The sequence below is a fragment of the Pogonomyrmex barbatus genome, unplaced genomic scaffold, assembly GCF_055798465.1.
Source record: "Pogonomyrmex barbatus isolate J1 unplaced genomic scaffold, ASM5579846v1 scaffold9, whole genome shotgun sequence".
In the NCBI taxonomy this organism is placed as follows: Eukaryota; Metazoa; Arthropoda; class Insecta; order Hymenoptera; family Formicidae; genus Pogonomyrmex; species Pogonomyrmex barbatus.
Window position 1 is genome coordinate 7,208,442 of NW_028297193.1, and position 25,411 is coordinate 7,233,852.

The following is a 25,411-nucleotide window of genomic DNA, read 5'->3' on the forward strand; positions in this document are numbered from 1 at the left end:
ATTTGAAAAAGTATATTTTGAGAAAAACGCATTTCAAGTTTTTGTAACAATTTTCTGGCGTATAAAATGGAAATATCTTAATTTACCTTTAATCTGCGATGCCTGCTCCATAAAGCTGTCTTTCTAAGAGCTCAGCGATTTCATCAGCTCCTTTTCTTGTGGACAGTGATTTTCTTCTCGCCTCTTTAGCTTCATCAGTGAGGTTTCGCTCAACAAAATTGACGCGGCGTCATCCGCTTTTTGACAAAAATCGTAGCACCTCGGGCCCACGGTAAGACTTAAAAGCTCCATGATCCTCATGATATCATTGTATCTATCGTTATAGTAGCAAGAACAATGGACACACGTCCGTATTCTACAAGCCACTTCGTAAAACAATAATACATAACACTAACCCATTGCCTTGGAGAGCGCTTCGCTTCTTTTCAAAACGGCGGCTCGATTCCGCTCGGCCGCGGGCATTACAATATAGTACTACTACCTTTAGAAATTTATTTTCGGTCATAAATGGGTTAATATAGCTGCAGAACAGGGAGAAAGCGAGGGTGCTCCTAATTACTTGCAGCTGCAGCTCCTAATTACCTTGCTGATGTGTAAAAGGATACTTCGTTCAATCGACTTTAGTGCTATAATATCTCTTAAATTTCGCTCTAAAACATTTTTCATTATTTTAAGATGATAAACTACTGATTTCTGTAAAAAAATTCGATTTTTTGAAAGTCAGAGATGGCATTATCCCTTAAGGTAATAGTAATAATACATAGGTTAGCTACCGAAGTAAGATTCTTTCGCGAATTCAGTGTATATAATATAATAAGTAATAGTAATAAGTTTAGTTTGTAGACAAAATGTTAGCAAGTTCCAACATTTTCTTTTGAGGGGGGAAGGTCCGCAGTCGGTACGGAAGAAATTTTTCTTTTCGATTCCTACTTATGTCAAGCAGCGCGCTTTACAATGTCACCAGGCGTCCAGGGTCGGACACTTTGGGTCCCCACCGACGCCTCTTCGTGCGGGGACACCATCCTTTCCAGATTAAATTTTTATTATATATGAAAAAATATTTTTCAACATTAAAGGTTTACAATAAATCAAATAATAACTAATAAAGTAAAAACCTTTAAATTATGGATATTAAATATTAATAGTTTGCTTCAGTTATGGTCATATTTGCAAAAAAACGATGCCAGATGTAAAATTTTTATTTATGAGACGTTTCAACCAAAACCCTTTGGAAAATTTTTTTGGTAAAGTTAGATCATTAAATGATAATGTATTTAATCCAACTCCTATACTATCCTATAATTCTATTTTACATTTAGAAAATTGTTTTCTATACAGTATTCTAATATAAATATTGAAAACTGTTTAGAAGATCAAGATCAAATATTAACTAATTCAAGTGAATTTAAATAATCTCCTTTTATTAGTGATGAAATAAGAAGGGAGGGTGTGCGTCACGGCGGGGCCCGACCACGAACCAGTCGTGAAAACTCGTAATTATTTTGCGAAAAAATACCACCTCAGCCAGGAATTGAACCTGGATCTCCTGTTTAGAATAATACAATGATACACATATATACGTATATTACAATGTACATATATACATGTATACATATTCTCTCGAATCCCCGCGAGCGGTACTCCAGAGAGATGATGGTCCTATTCTCTCGATGGATGCAGGTTGGACTGCAGCAGCGACACCCTCCAACACCATTGGCAAATATACAAATAATCCTCCTGGAGCACAACAGGAGAGATTGCATCAAGCATGGCTCGAGCTCTCGAATAAGAACCTATTCAAACTACCCAAGAAACAAGAACATTAATTGATGATCATGATTATCACAATTTAAATTTAACAGAAGACAATGCTTTTAATTATATCTGTGGTTATCTTATTCATGTCTTCAAAAACACTCTTGCAATATTTGTATTGAATATGCCAAAAGTTACTGAACTAGATGCTAACATTATTTATTGTTTTCATAAAACTTACAACTCTACAGAAGAAAATCTATTTGGTGATTTATTAATACCAAATATTAATTTTGTGCAATATATAAAAACAGAAAAATTATTTTAAAAATATATAGTTTTATTATAAAAAAACAATATAATCACAAAATTAACAAAATTTTCAAAAATATTTTTTAGTCATCCCTGAATAGTTTCCAAAACAATATTTGTTAACTTTATATAGTAAAGTACGTTTATTTTATACATTGAAATTTACCAATAGACGTTTCAAATTTCAATCAGGTCATCGAAAAATGATCTGTGATCTTACAACATTGTTAATCTTTTTATTTCACTTCTGACTTTGGTAGCAACATAATATGCTCTTTTAGTTTATTTTTATTTTTTTTAGTTTATTTTATTATTATAGTTTATATTAAATATTTTATTATTATAGTTTATATTAAATATTTTTTTAGTTTATTATTTTTATTTTTTTATTTTTTATTCTTTTAATTTTAAACTGAATATCTTCGAATTTATTATCAGTATGTAAGTATAACTTCAAAAGTTATGGAATAGTAATATCTTTGAAGATTATACATATATATATTTCATTTTATATTAATATGAATATATAAATATATATAGTTTTCAGTTATTAGTCTTTTATATATTATATATATATATATATATATACATGTATAGTTTACGTTTATATTTTTCATTTTATTAATGCAATAAATTTTTATAATAATATTTCTGTTTATCTAATAGTACATATGTAAATCTTTATATTGTAATGTATATCTTATATTATATACATAAAATATAAAATATATGTAATTTACTTCTAAAATGTTTTATTATTTTTACTATTATATTTTATAAATAGTAAAATATAATGAAAAATGAATCATCTGAAATATTTGTTATTTTATTATAGTATATATTTAATTTTAAGATATTAATATTCTACTTTTAATATTTCTAACTTTATGATATTTATCTTTTGAAATTGACACTTTTTCCAGATTATGGCGGCAGGTCACGTGTTTCGCAAACCTCAACATCAAAGGTATCGACGTTTACTGTCGTAACTGGTTAAAGTGTGACGCTATCTTATATTCCCTGAGTTGAATTAGCTGTGATTAGCTGGTAGAAGATATCATAAGATGATATTATAAGTAATATAATATATTATATATTGTCTTATATTCACCGAGTTAAATTAGTTAGTTTATTTACGCAAGCAAATCTGATTTTAAGAAGAAACTGTCTACTGCACACATTTACGAAAGAAGAAAATAATGTTGATATGTATGTCCCTCTTTAATAAACATAATTATATATAAGTTTATTATTATATGTTTTAATTAAATATTAAGATATTACAATAATTTAGATAACATTTTATTAATTATGTGACAATAATGCTAAATAGCATAAATAATTATAATTATAAATATTTTAAATTTGCAAAATTACTTTACTTATTGGGTGCATCCAGAAGCGCAACTGCTCACTGAGCAGTTAGGTAGCGGCTATTCATGAGCGCTCAAAAAGCAATCTTTCATGTATTGAATATAGACTCACATTATTTGATATTTGTATAAAAATTAAAGAACAAGCTTTATTTTTTTAATTTTTTTCGTGAAATAATAACATGTCAGGATGATTCCGTACAACTATTTGTCCTTAAAGAAGCGTATTCCTGACTTTATTCTAAGACAATTTTTCCTTTACCAAAATTTTATCCGAAGCTTAGTTTTTAAATTATAAGCAGAAATAATTTATCAATTACGCTGAATATAGAAGGCAGGTAGAGACGGCGCAACTCACCATCCGACGCGGGTGATTACGCGGGGCGCTGCGATCAGCTGCTTTGCTATGAGACATAACACACATGCACATTCGCGCTCGCACGCATGCATGCACACATACACGCACGCACACGCACACGCATGTACACACTTACCTTGTAAAAATTCGATATCTTCGTACCTTGCAAAAAACGGACAGATAATTTCACTCGCCGTGATAGCAACTCTTTTCCATGCGACGAATCCACACCGAATAAATCAAAACTTTTTTTTTAATTATATCAATACTCACGCATTCGATTGATTTATAAAAATCCAAATCTATCAGTCTATCACTATTAACCGCTATCGACTAATTATTTGGCGACTGAGAATTACTCGAATTAAACAGCACATTATATACAATTAGAGAAATTAGAAATTTTCTTTTTCTTATAAATTGTATCACATTATCAACATGTTTACTGACGCACTCGATAAAATAAGGTCTTTACGAATGAATCGATTCATGATAATAAGTTCATCAGTAATAATCACTATCATTTGGCGAATAAGAATATTTGATGAAAAAAAAACACATTATGCATAATCACAATAATCAATATTTATAAATACATATCAACACCTTTACGGATTTACGCATGTGATCATATATAATAAATTGAAAAATTCACGAATAATAAATTACGAAGTAATAAATTACATTTAATTATTACTGATTAATCGGCTGATTTTGAAATCATTTGATAAATATGCATTACATACACGACACACGTTACTCGATGAGAAGTTCTGTTTGACAATAAGCAGTCCATAGATTGTAGCAAGTTATGTTGTATGTAAAATTCCTTCATGTGAATAGCGATTCATTACTGAATATCATACGAGAAGCGAATCTGAGATTTTGTTTTCGACATTTTTCAGAAAATTTTCGTAGAATGTTCTTCTTAGATAATAATCCTCAGATCGTAAATGTTGCACGCGTGTGTAATGAAATGCGTGCAATTTTCTTGCAATATTTTTTGTACAGTTGCATATGATAAATCGTGTTCTCGAGCAACGATCCAAATACTCGTTTCCGAATTTTGCTCGAAAGCACGTACAACTGTCTCCATATTCCGCAAATTTCTTGCCTCGCGATCTCTTCCAGTGTCGTGTTTGTTTGGGAGGACACTGCCAGTTTCATATAAACTTTGAGCAGCTCGAAGTATAACAGGAGCCGATGGATGTCTAACGTGTGTCGTGTATGTAATGCATTTTTATCAAATGATTTCAAAACCAGCCGATTAATCGGTAATAATTAAATATAATTTATTACTTTGTAATTTATTATTCATGAATTTTTCGATTTATTGATCATGTGCGTAAAAGTGTTGATATGTGTTTATAAATATTGATTATTGTGATTATACATGTTTTTTTTTCATCAAGTATTCTCATTCGCCGAACGATTAACTGATAGTGATTATTACTGATGAATCGATTCATTCGTAAAGACTTTATTTTATCGATCGAGTGCGTCAGTAAGGGTAAGGTCCAATCGGACACATTGCCGATTGATCGATTAAATAAAAAAATTTTTTGATAGGTGACTCACTAGAAAATTCCTAGGCATTGATTGATGTGAGTGGTGTGTCCGATTGAAAATGCGTATCTGGGACGCTCCCTACTGTTTAATTTGAGTAATTCTCAGTCGTCAAATAATTAGTCGGTAGCGGTTAATAGTGATAGACTGATAGATTTGGATTTTTATAAATCAATCGAATGCATGAGTATTGATATAATTTAAAAAAAATTTTGATTTATTCGGTGTGGATTTGTCACATGGAAAAGAGTTGCTATCACGGCGAGTGAAATTATCTGTCCGTTTTTTACAAGGTACGAAGCATCGAATTTTTACAACGTAAGTATGTATATGCGTGTGCGTGTGCGTGCGTGTATGTGTGCATGCATGCGTGCGAGCGCGAATGTGCATGTGTGTTTATGTCTCATAGCAAAGCAGCTGATCGCAGCGCCCCGCGTAATCATTCGAACGGTGAGTTGCGCCCTCCCTGCCTACCTTCTATACTCAGCTCATAATTGATAAACTATTTCTGCTTAGAATATATATTTAAAAATTAAGCTTCGGATAAAATTTTGGTAAAGGAAAAATTGTCTTAGAATAAAATTAGGAATACGCTTCTTTAAGGACAAATGATTGTTCTGAATCACTCTGTATTACGTTTACACGGCGACGTTAATTCGGCTTAGTAACAACCGTTAGTTAGTGATCTTTTGCAGTGATTTAATTGGAGCACATTTTTAGATTTACAAGAATATACCAATCGAATGCAAGATCTCTCTCTTATTACGGTTGTTGCCGAATTAATGTCGTCGTGTAAACGTAGTAATAGAATAATAAATCGACACAATTATTATTCATCTTATTCTCGAAAAATAAGTGAAGACGATAACATTGTACAAATCGTAGAATATTATTTCTTAGATGTAGATTTGGAAAATGAGTTGTTAGGAGCTCATAGAATGTTACATGTTCGTAATGAAAATTATTACGAAATAACTGTTTTGCAATATTCTTTAGACGATTTTCACGCTCATTTTCGAATGAAACGCACAATGGAGGTAAATTAAAATACTTAAATAATAAAGTGATAGTGAGCGATGATGAGCGACATAAAATTACTCTCAAACATGGCAACCGTTCACTATGAGCGACTCAACGAGCGCTCGCATCCAGTGTATATATCTAGAGAATGTAATTAGCAGCTACTAAGCGCTCACTGCGCGTTGCGCTTCTGGATGCACCTATAATATCTTCAATATCTTCTAATCACAGCTAACTCAACTCAGGGAATATAAGACAGCATTGAGTTAAGTTGTCATGACTCATGAAGATAGTAAATGGTTATGTGTATTATATTTTTTGGTCCTAGTGGAACTAACTCGAACTTGGATTATCGTAAGCACCTCAAGAGCCATAAGCGCTTAACCTGGATTCTCAGACATCAGTGCTTTGACACAGATGCTGATTGGTGAAAAATGGGTAGGGGGGATAAAACGGCGAACGAATCTTTACTATTTACTCCCATTATCCGTTTTTCACCAATCAGCGCTCGGCGTCTGTATGAGAATCCAGGGTTACGTTTACCGTAAACGTAAACGTAGAGTTAAGGCAGAGAAAAATATATAAGAAGAGGTTACACGTATACATGAAAAGTTATTGGATACGTATACATTTTTCTCTGCCTTAACCTACGTCTACGTTTATGGTAAATGTAAGCGTTTACATCTCGTTCTCTGCTATCAACCTTTGCCTCTCACACCAATCTGCCAAGGACTAGTGTATATATAACTAATGTTGAGTTTATTATAGGCCTGTTCTTTTTGGTTGAATTGATTGTACTAGTTTACAGTTTATCTCTTTCTTTCTTACACTGGAAGAAGAAAGACAAACTCTGCAACCAGTTTAGCTAAAAAGAACAGATCCTATATATATCTATGGAAAAACTTTTCTATAATTGCATTTTTACAAAAACTATGCAAAAACTCTTACATAATAAAACTGCATCCTGATTAGTTTTCGCAATAAGTCAGATAAAACACGCAAAAAGAAAATACCAAATTTATCACAAAAATCTAGCAGTGCAGCCAATATTGTTGTTATGAGACTGTACAATTTCTAACAAATTTTTAACAAATTTCTAACAAATCACTAGCAAGATAGCCAACACAGAAACACGCAAGTTAAAAAAGTGTATCGCGAGCTTAAATGTCGTAAGTAATGAACAAAGAATTTACTTTGTAAATTCTAGTTCGATCAATTCCATTAATTTTTTTTTGTTTTCTACCATTTTTATTAATTTGGGAAGTATCACATGACGTCCCATTTGACCATATTGTGATCGAACATGTTCACTTATACTGTGCATAGAAATTTTCTAATGGATTATTTATTAAAAATTTAGGATGGTGCCCAATTGTCCACGTTGCCGATTGGTCAATTTAAAACAAAATTATTTGAAAAAATTAACGAACAAGGAGCAATGAGAAAACGCGCAGTAAACAATGCGCAATGAACTTTATAAATCTTCTTGATTAAGAAATCTTTTTTATTAAAATCAAAATTATTTGGTTGATCGGGTGGAAAATCTCTACGCATCGCTGTAAATGGCTATGTCTAATTGCAACGTCAAACGAGAGAGATCTGATAGCACACAACACTGATTGGTCAATTAAATATAAAATTTTCTAATTGGTGATCCATTGGAAGATTCCTAACCAGCAGCTGATGTGTGGATGTGTGCTATCGCATTGTGCGCTAACGGGACTCTCCCAGTCAAACAAAACGCTCCCAAAATTTAATATTTGATTGAGCAATTGGCAATGTAAGCAATCGGACCATTTCAAATTCTTGATAAAAATTAACAAAAATTGCTTCAATGATATAATCAATCTCCATTTGCAAAATATTTCTCTAATTACAAAATACTTTAATTACAAAATAAAAAAAGAAATAACCAAAGTTTTTCTAATTATGGATTAACAATGCAATTCTATTATTAATAATAATATCAATAAGAATCATTAAAGAAACATATGATATTGAGTTATTCAATATATTTCTATATTATATTCTTAATATATTCTTATATAGTAAGGAAACAATATTTAAAGATATGTATTGATTAAAGATATGTATGTTAGTACCAATTTTTAATAATAGTAATTAATTTTTAACAATACTTTTGTATGCTATATAAAATAAGCTTTCTATAAACATATTATATTCTCTTCTTCGTTTTAAGCCTCCTTGTACGTTTATATACTTTATAGTGTGTTTTTTGATTTTCTTCAATAATTTCCTTATATTTACGTTTGTTATATTTTGTAAATGCAGCATCTGCCATAAGTTCGTCAATGATTGTTTTCTTATGCTCTTTCTTTGTAAGACGAGAGGAGTAAAAATCTATCGGAGAATCGATAACTTTGCCGACATGGAAATATTTTGGTAATGCTTCCATATCATTTTTCTTATAGAAATGTTTTGGATCCAAAGTAGATCTCATCCTTATTACTTCAAGATTATGTTTAATTTCTGGCGTTATTTCAGGTGCACGCATATTAAACCACCTTGCATCCATTCCCAAATTTTGTTTTTCACGTCGTTTGTGCTTCTCTAATTGATGTTTGCTTAATTCATAAGATGGTATAACATGCAACTGTTCAAAATTAGACTTTATAATGCTCTTTTCTAAAATCCTGCTCAATGGATCGACTTCTTCTCTTGTATGCGCCGATATTTTCACTGGTTCAAAAATCATGTTCGTAGATTTCCAGCCCATATCAGTTTCAAATTTATCAAGATCAAAGTCTTTGCTAGAAACACTCTTTCTTTTTAGTTGCTTTTTCTCCTTCATGTCCAAATAATCTATATTGAATATCTTTGTTGAATCAACACCTAATAAAAAAAAAATATCAAAATAAAAATTTCTATTTTATAATAAATGATAAGAAATAAACGGCAAATCATATAATAGTTGTTTAAAAATAATTCAAAAATATGCAACAAAACTTTTTAAACAAAAAATTTGATTAAAAAAATTTTCAAAATTCATTAACGTCATTGCTACTGTTTAAAATCATATAATTTTTTCACATAATATAATTTCTTCAATTGTACAATACATAGAAGCATTAAGAACATATTATTAAAAAAATCAACAATTTTTATGACATATTTATGACATATTTCATACTTTATTCCGATATATTTTATATTTTAACAAAATATAAAATATCTCGTATATAAAATAATCGTTTCACTTTCTGATAATTATACAAATACATTTTAATACATATTTTTATTTAATTAAACGAATACATTAGTGAACAGAAAATAAAAAATAAAAAATTTTTTTTATTTTTAAACAACATGAAATCACTAATGAGAGTGCATGGATGCGTGTGACTGCAGTAATACACATAAAGATAGAATTTTATATATATATAAAATTAGATTCAGACTTATTAAACCATCCACATACACCTCTATTTACACGCACGCACGCACGCACGCACGCACGCACGCACGCACGCACGCACGCACGCACGCACGCACGCACGCACGCACGCACGCACGCACGCACGCACGCACGCACGCACGCACGCACGCACGCACGCACGCACGCACGCACGCACGCACGCACGCACGCACGCACGCACGCACGCACGCACGCACGCACGCACGCACGCACGCACGCACACACGCACGCACGCACGCACGCACGCACCCACCCATTAAACCTCCTATATATGTGTATGTATGTATGAGTATATATATATATATATATATACACACACACACACACACACACACACACACACACACACACACACACACACACACACACACACACACACTATATACACTATATATATATATAGTCCTAAAATTCGCGCATACGGAGTACAGTACGTGATATTTTAGACTAAAAGGAACAATTTTTTTCTTTTAGCAAAATTGCGCGTGACAAGTGGTTATTGCAGGATAGTTGGTTAAAGTTGACAAATAAGCACTCTTAGCTGTGTGGATTTCAGGGCAAGCGAGCGCTCATTGTACCTAATTGTCGGCTAGTATTTATAAGTAACATCTTAAGATCATGCTCTCTTATAATTAGTTCACGACATTTTAAGACTATACTTAAGATTATCTTGATTAGATTATATAATCAGATTATGCATATCGAATCTTTATCTTTTTCCGTATTGTATCAAGTAAAGAGAGGATCCCGTTAACGCAATAGCATACATCCACACATATCAGCCGCTGCTTAGGAATTTTCCAATGGACCATCAATCAGGAAATTTTATATTTAATTGGCCAATCAGCGTTCTGTGCTATGTCCCTCTCTCAAGTAGAAACATTTTGCCCTTTAAAATTAATCCCATGCAGATTGTTGTATGATTTCTTTACAAAATTATAACAATTTCAGTTATAACGGTTTAATTGTATTAAAATTTTCAAATTCGAATATGTATATTTTCATACAAAAAATAAAACTTAAAAAATTTCCTTCCGAGGAAAGTAAAGTAAGGAAATCCAAATGTGACAGATGTAAAAAAATTCGCTTACTTTTTAATTTCAGATAATTTAATTAATTTATTTACGGGGTAGAATCGTAGCTTAAGAATTAAGAATCGATATTCATAATCTGATTTGAGACAATAAATACAGTCTTAAAATGTCGTAATTAATTATAAGAGAGTATCTTAAGATGTTTCTTATAAATACTAACCGACAATTAGGTACAAGAAAGCGAGGAGCGCGCGCCTGCCCTAAGCGCCATATAGCTAAGGATTGCAAGGATTGCGAGGCTACTTATGTCGGACAGACAAAACGACAACTAAAAACTAGAATAAACGAGCATATTCGTAACATAAAAAAAGTTAATGACTTTCCATCTGTTATTTCAATTCACTGTTATTTCATTTCAAATTCAGAATGAATTTTAATCATAAGTTCGATTAGGATTAAAATTCTTGACAAGGAACCTTCATAGAACAAGAGAATTTCCGAAATAATTCACATTAAAAAACAGCCTCAGACGATTAATAAACAAAGTGACACGGATCTTTTACCCGATTGCTACTTTCCCATCCTTAACCTACCCCCCATCCCCAAGTGTACCCTCTCCTTTCCAGAATATTCCTTCCTAAGCAAAAGATTTCGATTTGTCTTCGCTATGATCTTTATGTTTGTCACATTCGTGGATTTCTTTCTTAGTTTAACTTGATTGTAACACCGATCCGTTCCATAATAAGCAGCGTGGGCCGTCTCCAAGATAATTTCACGGTTTTTTTTTCTCAAACCGTCAAGATTCACTTAAGACAAATTTCATTTTCCACGATTTACCTTTCTTACCTTTCTTAAAAAACGTTAACTATTATTGATTTCAATACATATTTTATATGTATATTTTTTATGTTTTTTATGGCTTAGGACGAGCGAACCTCTCACTTAATATCATTTCTCTGCATATTGGCCTTATACGTTGAAGATTTTCCACAGCGCTTATGCATCGAATTTTGCATCGAAACAGAAAAGAGAAAGATTCATTGCAATAAGGCATGAAGCGAATTCAAGTAAAACATAACCATACGTAAAATGGAAACATCTGCTGTTCCGTACATGATTATTTTCCTGTGCACTATAATTTCGCACACCAATCTCTATTTGCTTAACATCATCATGCGTTACTTCATAGCTTTTAAGTTCTTAACGGTTTTTTTACACTTAACATTTTTTTCTATGTAACTATTAATTTTCGTTAATTGTCTTTATAATCACATTATCATATTATATGATTGCATTGAAGATAACCTAATGTAAAGTCGAAACGATGTTTGTGTTTTTATTTTTTATTGTTCATGTACTTAATTTTTATTTTTATTATCGACGAATTATAAACAATTCACAAACATCTTTTTTACTTTTATGCCCCTGACTATATAATTTATTTTTTTACTTTATGAAGCGTCTATTTATTACGAATAAATATTATTATTATGTAAATGATAATTTTGAAAAAGAATTAAAGTTACTATCACTTGGGTTTTAGAGCAAGATACATATATACAGAATATCCTAAAACATTCGAATCATCGTTCGTCAGAAGGTAAAAGCGAGCGAGATAAATCAAAATGTCTTATACCATTTTGCGATATTCGCACTAATTTTCGTGTTATTAAATATTAAAGTTGTACAAATAAGAGCACGCAGGAAGAAAGCGTTCGTCCGCCTGTAAGACGGATAAGAAGCGTGAGCGCGGCTACTCTTTCCCCTCGTTGCGCGCGACTCACCCATCACCGAACGCCGGGTGGCCAATGTCGACACGCTGAGCCGTTGCAATTGCGCAGTAATTAAAATAATAGAACGTTCAATTCATACACTATATTATTTAGATTTTATTTACAGATGCTACGAAATGCTACGAAATCAGACAATTTTTTTTATTGAATCGTTGCGTAAAGGATGAAAACAATATTTATTTTAACTTTTATATTTTAAACAATACAGTACGTGAAGTCGTCAAAGATTAAGTCCCAGGCTGCGCCGGCCTAAGGAACGCGCGCCGATCCTGACCGCTACGCACATACGCGCGCTCATTCGTCACTTTTAATTTAATTTACTGTAAAAACTACTCGTCGCACGCAATTTTACTAAAAGAAAAAGTTGTTTCTTTTAGCATAAAAAATCATGTAGTGTATTCCAAATGCGGGAGTTTTGGGACACCCTGTATATATACATATGTATATGCAGTATATATATATATATATATATATATATATATATATATATATAAATATATATATATAAAATATGAAATATGTGAATACTGCAGTATTATGTGTATATATTATATATATATATATAATATATACACATAATACTGCAGTATTCACATATTTCATATTTTTATTTTAATTATTTACATATTTCATGGCAAATTATTTCAGAGAAACTTTTTGAAATTTAAAAGCGGAACAAACCTATAAGACATGATAAAAAATATATTCAAAGAATTAATAAAAGATAAAATATTAATATTATATAGCTGGAAAGAAGTTCGAGAAAAAAATTCATTCCAGAAGTTTTAAAATTGTCAACTTAATCATAGGTAAAAGATTTCAAAGTTTACATTTTTGTTATGTTTGTATTTCGAAATTAACTCTTTCTGCTGATTCCTTCTGTCTTTCTCAGCACTGTGATCAGTATAAAGTTAAAGAAATATCGATTAATAGTAATCAACAGAAATCAACAGAAATAGTTATATTGGAATGGTGGGAACATAGCCAATTAAGTAAATTTTGTTTATGATAATAATGTATATAGTATTATAAATTGATACATAGCTATTATCCGATTACATAATGCAACTTCAATTGAAAAAAATGTGTAATTACAAGAAAAATCTTTCAATATTTAGTTGATATGTATATTTTGAATATAAAAATCATGAATGTCATAAAGAATTATTAAGAACAAATAACATTAAAGAAGCATCTAAATTCAACTTACACAATTATAATAATAAATATTAACATTTTTAAACAAAAATAAATATAATAAATTTTCACTCATGTAATTCTTCGAACATGAGCAGGAACTTGAACGATACAAATTACAAAAATTATGATAAGTTGAATTGAGATGCTTCTTTAACATCATTTGTTCTTAATAATTCTTTATGACATTCATGATTTTGTTTTTATATTCAAATATACACATATTCAACCAAATATTGAAAGATTTTTCTTGTAATTACATAGTTCTTTTCTAGAAATCTTATTTGCAGAATGCTTATTGTATATATATTTATTTCTGTATATAATAACTATATTATATATTAAATACTAAATTTATTGTTTCAGAAATAAACTAACGATCAAGATCTTCAAGATTCTCAAGAACTTATTAAATGAAGATATTAATAAGTAAAAAATCTGCATACATCATCATGAATATTAGAAAACATTTTTGATGTGCATGATGATGTACACAGATTTAACTGCAATTTTTTCATATTTGTAACAAACAAAAATAGACATTTTGTTTTTAAAAGTCTATGAAATATAATTTGAATATTAACAATTGAATATTAAGTCTTTTTAGAAGATTATATATATTTTATTAAAAAGATTACATATTTTATATTTTGTTAAGAGAAACTGTGTTAAATTTGCGTGAAAATATTGCACAAAATTGTACAAGTACAAATAAGTTTAAATTGTACAAGTACAAATAAGTTTAAATTGTACTGTACAAATAATTTATATTAAAATAATATTAAAAAATACTACTAAGTTAAGTCTGCACTTCAAATTTTTTATTTTATTTATAGTTTCGGAAACAAGTAAAAGTAAAATAAATACATAGCAGATATATAAAATTTGAAATGTTGCTATATAGTAATATATATTAATTATGTACCAAATATAATTTTATAATAATAAAAATGGTTTATATCACTAATATATTACTAAATGTTAACACTTTAAACATTCAAAATTAGAATTAAGATTAAAATTAGAATTAATTAGAATATTTTTTTAATTACATTAAACTTTATGTATATGTATCACAGACAGCACGGAGAGTTCAAAAAGAATTTATTTTTATGTCACTGAAATCAATTCTAAAATCATTTTCAGATGCAGAAAGAATTCTCCTGATGTAATTCTTTTTACATCTGAAAATGAATTACTAACATAAAAATAAATTCTTTTTGAATTTTCTGTGTTGTCTGAGTATGGATATATGATATACATGATAAATTTTAAACACATATTTGCAATATTACATATATGTATCAAATATATAATTCACACATTTATTTAACACATATCAAATATATATTAGCATCTATAATGTAAATTACATATCTATACACGGACATCGATATTAAAATATATCTGATTCATATGTATTGATATGTAGCAACACTTCAAATTTTATATCTGCTATGTATCTGAAATATAAAATACTGTACGGGTAAGTTGAGCAAATAGATTAAATAATTGAGTTAAACAAATAAACAAGTAAACAAAAATAAATAAATAATAACAATAAAAAACAATTTGAAATTAGATAAATTTCTAATTATAATTATCATTTATTTATTTATTTGCTTATTTATTTATTTATTCACCCATTTATTGATTTCATTTATTTATTAATTTTTTTTATTTATTCATTAACACAAAAAATTAGAATAAAATTTTAAGGAAGAATATACAGAAAATGTACTATGAGACTCTTCAACAGTGAGGAGCTTCATAGTTACGCTTCTGTGTATTCTGGCTGGGCAATGTGATTGATTAACTTTGATCATTAATAATTCCGTAAATAATGATTGGAGCCAAAATTAGGAAGTAACTTTTAGTTCAAAATCCCATCTTCTTTCACTCTTCGAAATATTAATTAAGAATTATGGGACACTGTATGCATGTGTGTGCGCGCGCGCGTATGGTGTGTGTGTGTGTGTGTGTGTGTGTGTGTGTGTGTGTGTGTGTGTGTGTGTGCACGCGCGCGCGCGCATATATGCGTGCGTATGCACATGTGATTTCTTTAATGGTTCCAGATGAATTTAACTATGTTATAATTACTTATTACATATTACATTTCATATTTTACGCGTCTTTCAATAGTGCATGCATTTACATCTTTTTTTAAAAGCTGGAGCTATTTGAAAAAAAGTATGTTTATGTATTGGATTTCATTGATATGACAAATATTTCCTATCTCTGAAAAAGTGCTAACTTTCATAATTGACTATTATTTTCTCAGCAGAACGATAATTTTTTTTCCAAATCTTTTTAAACAAAATTTTAAATAAGATAAATGTATCTAGTAAATGCATTAAATTTTAAAATAAAGTTTTTAAAATAAACATTTTTATATTCTATTTTTATATTCTTTTATATACTTTTGATAGAATATGTTTATGATATATTTTCGTTAATTTTTCTCTGAATATTTCATGTCACCTGTACTATAAAATACTATTAATCAAATAATATACTCTAATTAACTTCTAACCTCAAAAAAATAAAAACTGGATTCTGTAAAGCACATATTCGCATATTTATCTATAGTTCATGTCAAGTATATTGAAAAAAATACACAATATGCGCTATACGGAATCCAACTAAAAAGAATAAATATGTATGTATTTACCAATGGTGTTAGTTTTCACATCGTCAATATCATCATCGTCTAACTGATTTTTATTTGTCAGATCAGAGTCACCTTTAGTATCAATTATTATGTCCATTGTAACGTTCCGTAGTTGATTACAAAGAATTAGAACATAGAAAATTCTACCAATTGATCAATCATAAATACTTCGAACTACTTGCAGCAGAGAGAAGTCTAAAACTGCTTTCTCATGCGAAGAAAAGCTGGCGTTTTCTCCTTCTCCATCGATTTTTGACAAAATGGCTGTATCAACGAAGACACGCTGAAAGTTCGATCACAGTATATATAGAGTGCTTTTCATTTAGTGACACAAGTCGATACAAGTATCGTTCTATCTTTCTTGGCTTTCAATGATTAATAAGGACAAAATGATATTTGTGCCGACTTGTGTCACTAAATGAAAAGCATCCATAGTAGCGCAACTCGCTGTCGGCACCTTTATTAGGCGTACGAAATTGAACTGCACATGCGCGAACTAAATAGGTAACCAATCATAGAGCTGCCTTGTTGCTGTACTAGACTGTACAAATTGTTCTATCTCGCTTTAATTTTAAATATATATCTATTTCGTTTTAAATACAATAATATACATATAGTAAAAAGAAAGGTGAACCATTCCGATGCGCAATAAGTCAAAGATACTGGGAGACAGTCAACCAATTATGTTTTGAGCTTTTATGCGAAATTCAATATGGCTGCTTATTTCGTTTTAAATGACAATGTGATATTAGTGCTAAAAATGCCAATTTGTTGCGTTCAAAATTGCAAGGCCGAATCAATCGTAGTAACAGGGAAAATTACATTATGTATTGTATTATTTTCTCAAAGAGCATGAACTACGAAAACAGTGGCTTAAAGGGTATCAACGAAAGGAAGGGGATATAAAGCTCAATAATGATAAGTTTATATTCCGAATGCTTATAAATATAATCTTTTTCTTTTCATATTTTATATGTCACAAATAGTTACGATGTAGTGATACACTCTTGTTGTAAAACCAAAATCATATTTCCTTTTAATTATCTCTTATTTTAACACACATTTGTAATATAAATGTACATTATATAATACTTATACATTATAAAACAATAAAATTAAAGGTTAAAAGCAACAATAATTTGTTAACAGAATATGTTTTCATTAATTCTTCATAAGCAGTCTTTATTAAAAAAAAAATGGACAATATAAAACGTTTTTAATTCACAAAGTCTTCTTTAGTATATATAATTAATCCTTGTATGAACAAAAGAAATAATGACAGAATGCTTCTAAGACTGCGTTCAGGGAGTGCGCTATTAGCACTATCACATTATTTCATCTTTATTGCTTATTATATGTAAATTAAGGATAAAATGATGCGATAGTTCTAATAGCGCGCTCCCCGAACTCAACCTAAATATGAGAACGTGTTAAAAAAATCCCCCAACAGAAATTCATAAGTGACACATCTTAACAGATTAAAATTTTGACATATAACAAAAATTAAATTTGATCAATATATAAATAAGAATTCTAAAATATATAAAAAGAATTCTAAATTGTACTGTCAACAATTTATATAGTTATACTTTATTTTTATAATATTAAATACAACATATTTTTATCCAAATTGCATTAGACAATCTTATTTCATTTTTGATATTTGTAAACAGCGCACTGCATAAAAGTTCAAGCTCTGATTGATCAAGATCTTGTAGCGGATGATTGCTCTGCCAGTAATGGTTAGGCAGAAGCCTTACCGAAGAAGACAGGCTCGATCTCTGAAAGATCAAAAAGACAGGAGTAGACAAGATAACTGAATTCACGCCACAATTTTGTTGTTCGACCGTCGCCAGCAACGTCTCGCGAAGTTCTGACTCGGTCACGTTTATTCTTGAACACTCAACCGCTAATTCTAGAACGTACCAAAGTCGCAGGGTTAACAAATAGTGCGATATTTACAACGATTAAAAACTAATATCACAGAATAAAGAGATCGAAAACATACAATGCCAGCAAGGGCACCGCGAACACGAGAACAGCGCGTGACAATATTATCTTTACGAAACGTACAATGCCAGCAAGGGCACCGCGGACACGAAGGAATGTTCGAGAATTGAAACGCTAGAAACGAGAAATCGCAAAGAACAAAGAAAGGAAAGAAGAACGCACTTGAAATATATATCGCTCGCAAGAGAAAGGCGGAGCGTCTGAAACGCACGCTGCGTGTGCACGCAAGACGCTCGCGAAACACTCGGAAAAACGCGGACTAGAAAGAAACGCGATACGGACGGAAAACGAGACGACACACACGAGCGAAACGCAATGCGGGCGCGGAAAACGGAGCGCACTCGGAAATTGATGACGGCACAAGGGCGAATAAAACAACGGAACTAGGCGGTACGGATAAAACACGGAACGCGGATGAGACGCACGCGAAAACGCGAGTAGAGACGTCACTCGCGAGCGAGAGAGAAACACTCGGTCGACCGCTTACGAGCGAGAGAAAGAGCGACGGAACACAGCGAGCAAGAGAGAGAGAGAGAGAGACACTTCTCACGCGAGAAAGAGAGCAAGATGACAGCCGGTCACGCGAGCGAGAGAGAGAGTGCACTCGCGTCTCGCGCGCAGGCGAGAGAGGTGGAGGCGCAACACACGCCGTGTGAGAGACACGGCGAGCACTCGGCGCAACAGGTGTGGCGCGCCGCACGTGATCGCACGGAGCCGGCGAGACGGAACTTGCGCCACTGCACAGACCTCAACGCGTACATGACACTTCACAGGCGCGGTCACGTACTGGTCACGACACAGTGACACGTTGATGATGATGATGCCGGAGTCTCTCTCTTCCTTCTCTCTGTCAGACGTGTGGCTGCTGCGTGTCCGATGATTGACACGTAATGGCCGCTCAACACAATGCGCGTGGTAATGGCCGACGGAGAAGAAGGCGGAAGTTACCACTCTAGTCACGACACCAGCGTCTGCTTCCTCGGTGGACGATAGCGCGAGGCGGTGGAGCAGCGAGGCAACAGGAGGCAAGGGCGTCACAATTTCAAACCTCCGCTATTATGCGCAATGGTTCATCTTTCTTCTTACTAAACTAAATTGCTAACATGGGGTGACACCCGTTTGATCATGTCCCGATTGACCATTAGCCACTCACAGCGCTTGAACAGTGGAAAAATTTTAGGTGCCGGCCCCTGTGAGTGACTAATGGTCAATCACGAATGTCATCTGCTAACATGTCATTGAGTACTTTCCATTTAGTAACTCAAGTCGACTTTTGCTAACTCTGCTTTTGCGAAGAGTTAGTGTCGGTCCACAATAGGTGATTTAAGCTTTAAGACGTAAGAAATTGACCAATTATAATCGAATATGAAAAGAATAATCAATTATGATTGGTCAATTTCTTATGGTTTAAAGATTAAATACTTATTGTGGACCGACACTAACGGTGTGTGACATACAGTTTCACCAATATCAAAAAACAAACTTACCATATTTATTTAATCATATACGTATATAGTCTGTTATATTGATGGTAAGAAATGAAGTTAATAATTCAAAATTAAGAAATATTCATGTCAACGCTATTTCTTTTATATATATGGATTTATACGAATTTTTTTTATAAGTGTAATAATTACACGTAAGTAAGATGATCAATCTTATTTTAATAAGTTATAAATTGGTAATCTAAAGTTTCACTTTTGCATATTAGATTATACAATGAATAAAACTGGAAATATGTTGACTAATAATTTTGTTGATTCTGAATATATACCGATATCAGATGTAAATATTTTACAAGAAAGAAATATAAATAAACAAAGAGAAATTGATTTAATTTCTCATGAAGAATTTCAATGGAAAGACAAGCTTGTATGGAACAAACAAGCTATTTTTGCACTTTTATCTGCTTATGAAGCTCGTGATATTGAAGTTGATAATACCAAAAAAAATAAAAAGTTTTGGCAATTAATTGCAGAAGATCTGAATGAACTATGTTTATTTGAAGTTCCAGTAAATATTTTATTATATTTATTAATAATTATTAACTTAATCTATGTTGAAAATGATATAAAAACGGCATCCTTGCGCCATCTATCGTTTGACTGTACTAAAAATGTTCAGTTTCCTTTTGCTTTTCGCAGTTGCTCTAGTCTTTCGTTGTGCACGCAAAGTCATGTAAAATTAAAGCTGATATAAAAAGATGTAATTTGAAAATATTGTGTTATTCCTGTCTCTATTCTCACAGATTATGGGCCTAGGACGCTTCCACTGTGTTGAAAGAAAAGTGTATGCGTAATAACGTATCTACACGAAAACAAGTGTAAAAGTGAATATAACTTAAAAAATAAAAAAAACGGAATAAATCGCTTGTTGTTCTTCGAAGAAAACTCGTGTTCATAAATTTATAAACGTGACTAAGCACGAGCTTGAAAATTTCTCCATGAAAAATGAGCCAAACGTCGGTCAAAATTCCATCTCTCCAAAAGGAAAACTATGACACGTGGAAGATTCACATGAAAGCATTACTTATAAAGAATGACGCGTGGGGTTATGTCAGTGGAACGAAGACAAAACCAATCGCGATAGGTACAAATGCAGCCGAAATTACAACCTGGGAAATAGTCGATGAAAAGGCCATGGCTGACATCATACTCGCGATAAGCGCTGAGGAATTGAAGCAAATAAACGGATGTATCACGTCTAAAGAAATCTGGCAAAAATTAAAGAGTCTATGAATCTGAAGGGCCAACGCGAAAAGTTCATCTTTTAAGTTCATCTAAGTTAAATCTTTAAGTTCATCTTTTATTTGACTTTTGTCAAAGAGAACAAAGAATTACATACATGTACAATGAGAAGCATAAATGAGGTCCTTTTTAGATGTAGCTAGGAGATAGATGAGCGCGCCATCCGTGAATTGTCGTTGCATCTATTTTCTGAGCGTCAAAGACCAAATTTCGGTTTCTGCATATACATTGCCCGCACGATGATAAGATTTTAATAGAATTATTCATGTAGTTATCATTTACATACAATATAAAAATATAAATATAAAAATTATAAATAATATAAATAATTATTATATAATTATATTATATTATATTATATAATTATTATATAATTATAATAATATAAAAATTATATTTTAATTAAAATATAATAATTATATTTTAATTATAATTGTTATACTATACATTTGTATTATTATTCTCCTATTATTATTCTATAATATACGTGATTTAAACTATATATTTTCAGTACTGGCAATGAATATCGGAACCCCAGTAAACACAAACATTAACCACTAAATATAATCACTAAAATTTTTTTATGTCAATTATTTGGTAAATGTTTGAAATATTACTTTTATAGTTTGTGTGTACTGGAATAATAATATGAGAATAATAATATAGATGTATAGTATAATAATTATAGTATATAATTATATTTTAATTAAATTTTTTATATCGTATATAAATAATAATTGCATAAATAATTAAAGTCTTAAAGTCTTAAAGTCTTAAAGTATTAAAGTCTTTTACGTACGAGCAATGTATATGCAGAAACTGAGATGCATTCAGTATTCAGTCTTTGATCCTCGGAAAGTAGGTATAACGACAATCCACGGATGGCGCGCTCATCTACTCCTAGCTACACCGAAAAAGGACCTCATTTATGTTCCTCATTGTATATATACATTTTTATATGTACATATAAAATATGTATTTATTATAATAATAATATTATTATTATCTTTTTATATGTACTACATATAAATTTTCTTGTAACTTTTTTTATTAAAATTTGTATAATCTTTAAAGAATTAGGTTCAAAAGACGTTAAGAGGATGTTGGAGCAAACTCCGATGAGAACACATATGCACATTTAAATATACATAGATTTAAATATACATTTATGTATATATACATACATTCATACATATATTTCTACACACATATGCACCTAATCTCCTAAATTTTGCATACTTTCGTATTTTTCCATTTACTTCTATGAGCTTTCAAATGATATTTTAATAATTCGTATGCATATATGTATATATTTATATATATATGGCGAATTATTTATACGATATAAAGGAAGTTTTGTTTTGTACATAAATAAACCAATAATATGTATTTATATAGAAATTGTATATACATTTCTATATAAATACATACATATAAGTATAAGCTTGTCATATTAGTACTGTCCATTTTATTTTTTTATTAAAAACAAAAAAGTTGAAATATATAAAAAAAAAGTTTCTGTATTATTAAATGTACTAAATATTTCTTTTTGCAAGAAAAAAAATTAATGTAAAAAAAAAAGAAAAGAAAGATTATAAAATAAAATGGGACGCGAACACGCAATCTCCGCATTTCCAGCACCATCTAAAGCACTACGCTATGTCGAGTCTAGCCATATGCTTTATTGCAGTGATACTAATGGAGCATACTAAAATTCGAACCGTAATGTCTCATCAATAGTTTAAAAATATATAATTTCCGAATAATATATTGCTATATGCTATTACATCTATATTAATACTACATTGTAACAAAATACATTGTAACAAAAATTCAGCAAAATCGGTGGCCTGAAGGCCGGAATCTTGCTTTCTTTAAAAGGACCAATTGTGAGAAGAGATGCGTGGCACGCACACAAAGGCGAGACACGTACATATGCGCTTGGCGTTTCGGCCACCTGGGGACGATAGAAAAGGATAGAAATACTATTGTCCTTTCGCGCTCGTAGTATGACGTAGTATGAAAAGAAAATAGAAATATTTTCGTACTCTTTCGCGCTTCACACGCTGTATGATAGTCGAGTGTCTTCGATGTTTCTTATCGCTCATTGTTGACATTGTTGTTGACATATAGCATACGAATTAAAAAGAATAAGCGTATACAATGTATAAAAGAAAACGAAAATCGTTACATATTTATAAAATTTATTATAATTACTTGTTATATAATTTTACGTATAAAAATTGTAATTATGTAATAAATAAAGATGTATAAAACTAGATGTCTAAAGATATAAAACTATTTCTTCAGTATAATTGTATAACATTGTATATATTTTAAAATTCTCTTTGAAATTCAAAGTTTACTATGTTTTGAATAATTAATTACAAATTCAAATTTATTGCATGATAAATTAAATAATCAATTTTATATATAATTTCATCTCTCCTTTTTTTTATTTGATATGACGAAGCAAAAATATATAACTTCCGAAATGCTAACTTGTCGACTAACTTTGTAATTCATTATACGAAATATATAGTAAACTTTGAATTTCTAAGAGAATTTTGGGATCTTATATCATATAATTGTTAAGAAAATTTCTCACAAATTTATATTATTATTTATTACTTATTATAACTTTTAATTATTATAATCTTAATTATTATAAAATTATATAATAGTTCATTAATTATAATAAGTATTATATGTAAAGTATATATGATTATATATAATAATTTTCGTTTTCCTTTATATATTCTTTATATATATATATATATATATATATCCTTGTGTGTGTGTGTGTGTATGTATATATATATATATATATATATATATATATATATATATATATATATACCAATGTTAATGTTCATCAATATTTTACAACGAGAAAATTGCGCAAACGTAAATAAATATTTAATTATAAGTATATTCGTGCTCCTTTCGGATTGTGGAAGTAGCATGAATTGTGGAACTAGCATGGACACACACCGGAATGAGATTTTATCGGCAGTGTCAGAAAATGAAATTCGCTACTTAGTTCCAACATGCTAAGAAGGAACTGGGGCGCTAGTGTCCCGGAGAGTTTCCACGAAAAAGGCCGAGATGGTCGCTCTCAGGTTTCTCTCTGGTTTTAGTGCAGTTCTAGTGCGGGAATAAAAAACAAAACCCATGAACAATTACTACTGTTATGAAAAATAAAGTTAGTATTATCTACTTCAAAACTTCTTTCCACCAATCTTCGGTTAAGCTAATCGACGGTTAACTCGACCATCATGATCGCCAACAACTGAGAAGTAAACTGTTTATTATAGGTAAGTGTTAAAATTTTTGTTTAAGCAAATAATTGTTTAATAATTTTTATTTACAATTATTATCGGATATTTACAATTTCATTTATCTATCAAAATACCAATAACATGAAAAGAATATTAGATTAAGAAACACTACTTTCTAAGCATTCAATACAGTTGGCACTCCTACGGGTTAATCGTCAGTTAACTTAACTGAAGATTGGTGAAAGAAACCCTCAATCGTTTCTATCGAATCTTGTATTAGTTCGCTGTCACTTCGATAAGATTTTTGGATCGAAGCGAGATTGAAATGAACGCAATTTGTCGCATTTCCATCGACAAATCTGGTTCTATGTCATTCGTACATACTTGACTCGAGAAGTATGCCGATTCAAAGAATTATTATTTTAAATTGTTTGTATTTCATATGAAGAATTTTGAAATGCAATTGAAAAGGTTTGTCAATCATTCAGTTAATTTTGTAATTAATTAATCATTTTTATACTAGGTACTTAATCCGAGGAATTAATCGAAGATAAATTGGACAATGTTCCTGGAATTGCTTGTATTTTGTATAAAGAATTATGAAGTGTCATTAAAAAATTTTGTGAATTATTCAGATAATTATAATTAAATTCAAAATTGCAACGATACTACATGGGTCTGTTCTTTCTAGCTGAACTGGCTGCATTAGTTCAGAGTTTATCTTTCTTCTTCCAGTGGAAGAAGTCCAAAAGGAACAGGCCTATAATTATTATAATATATTATTAATATAATATATTATAATATATTATTATAATATAATATAGTGCAGATATTCTTATTTATTATATTATTTTAAGG

At 30.6% G+C, this 25,411-nt stretch overlaps 1 protein-coding gene and 2 long non-coding RNA genes across 39 annotated transcripts in view; 1 reads left to right on the forward strand and 2 right to left on the reverse strand.

Annotated features, from left to right (window-relative positions):
* Nucleotides 1-16,915, reverse strand: part of LOC105431074 (deoxynucleotidyltransferase terminal-interacting protein 2) — a 31,185-nt gene extending 14,270 nt beyond the window's left edge. For 22 of the 35 annotated variants that reach the window (XM_089084624.1, XM_089084643.1, XM_089084642.1 and 19 more), the window contains exons 1-2: nucleotides 16,516-16,907; nucleotides 3,935-9,237 (exon numbers count right to left, since the gene is read on the reverse strand). In XM_089084624.1, coding sequence (XP_088940750.1) covers nucleotides 8,561-9,237; nucleotides 16,516-16,612 — 774 coding nt within the window. In that variant the 5' untranslated portion in view covers nucleotides 16,613-16,907 and the 3' untranslated portion in view covers nucleotides 3,935-8,560. Of the gene's footprint in view, nucleotides 1-86; nucleotides 1,803-3,934; nucleotides 9,238-16,515 lie in introns of all 35 variants that reach the window. The other 13 variants (XR_016141263.1, XR_016141262.1, XR_016141265.1 and 10 more) reach the window with 7 other exon arrangements.
* A 1,159-nt stretch (nucleotides 16,916-18,074) lies between these two features.
* Nucleotides 18,075-19,467, reverse strand: LOC148934580 (uncharacterized). Its single transcript, XR_016141268.1, has 2 exons — nucleotides 18,524-19,467; nucleotides 18,075-18,430 (listed from the first exon to the last, which is right to left on the reverse strand). It is a non-coding gene; the product is annotated as an uncharacterized LOC148934580 (long non-coding RNA).
* A 1,149-nt stretch (nucleotides 19,468-20,616) lies between these two features.
* Nucleotides 20,617-25,411, forward strand: part of LOC148934581 (uncharacterized) — a 65,807-nt gene continuing 61,012 nt past the window's right edge. The window contains exon 1 of one of the 3 annotated variants that reach the window (XR_016141269.1): nucleotides 20,617-24,589. This is a non-coding gene — a long non-coding RNA (uncharacterized LOC148934581). The remainder of the gene's footprint in view (nucleotides 24,590-25,411) is intronic. The other 2 variants (XR_016141271.1, XR_016141270.1) reach the window with 2 other exon arrangements.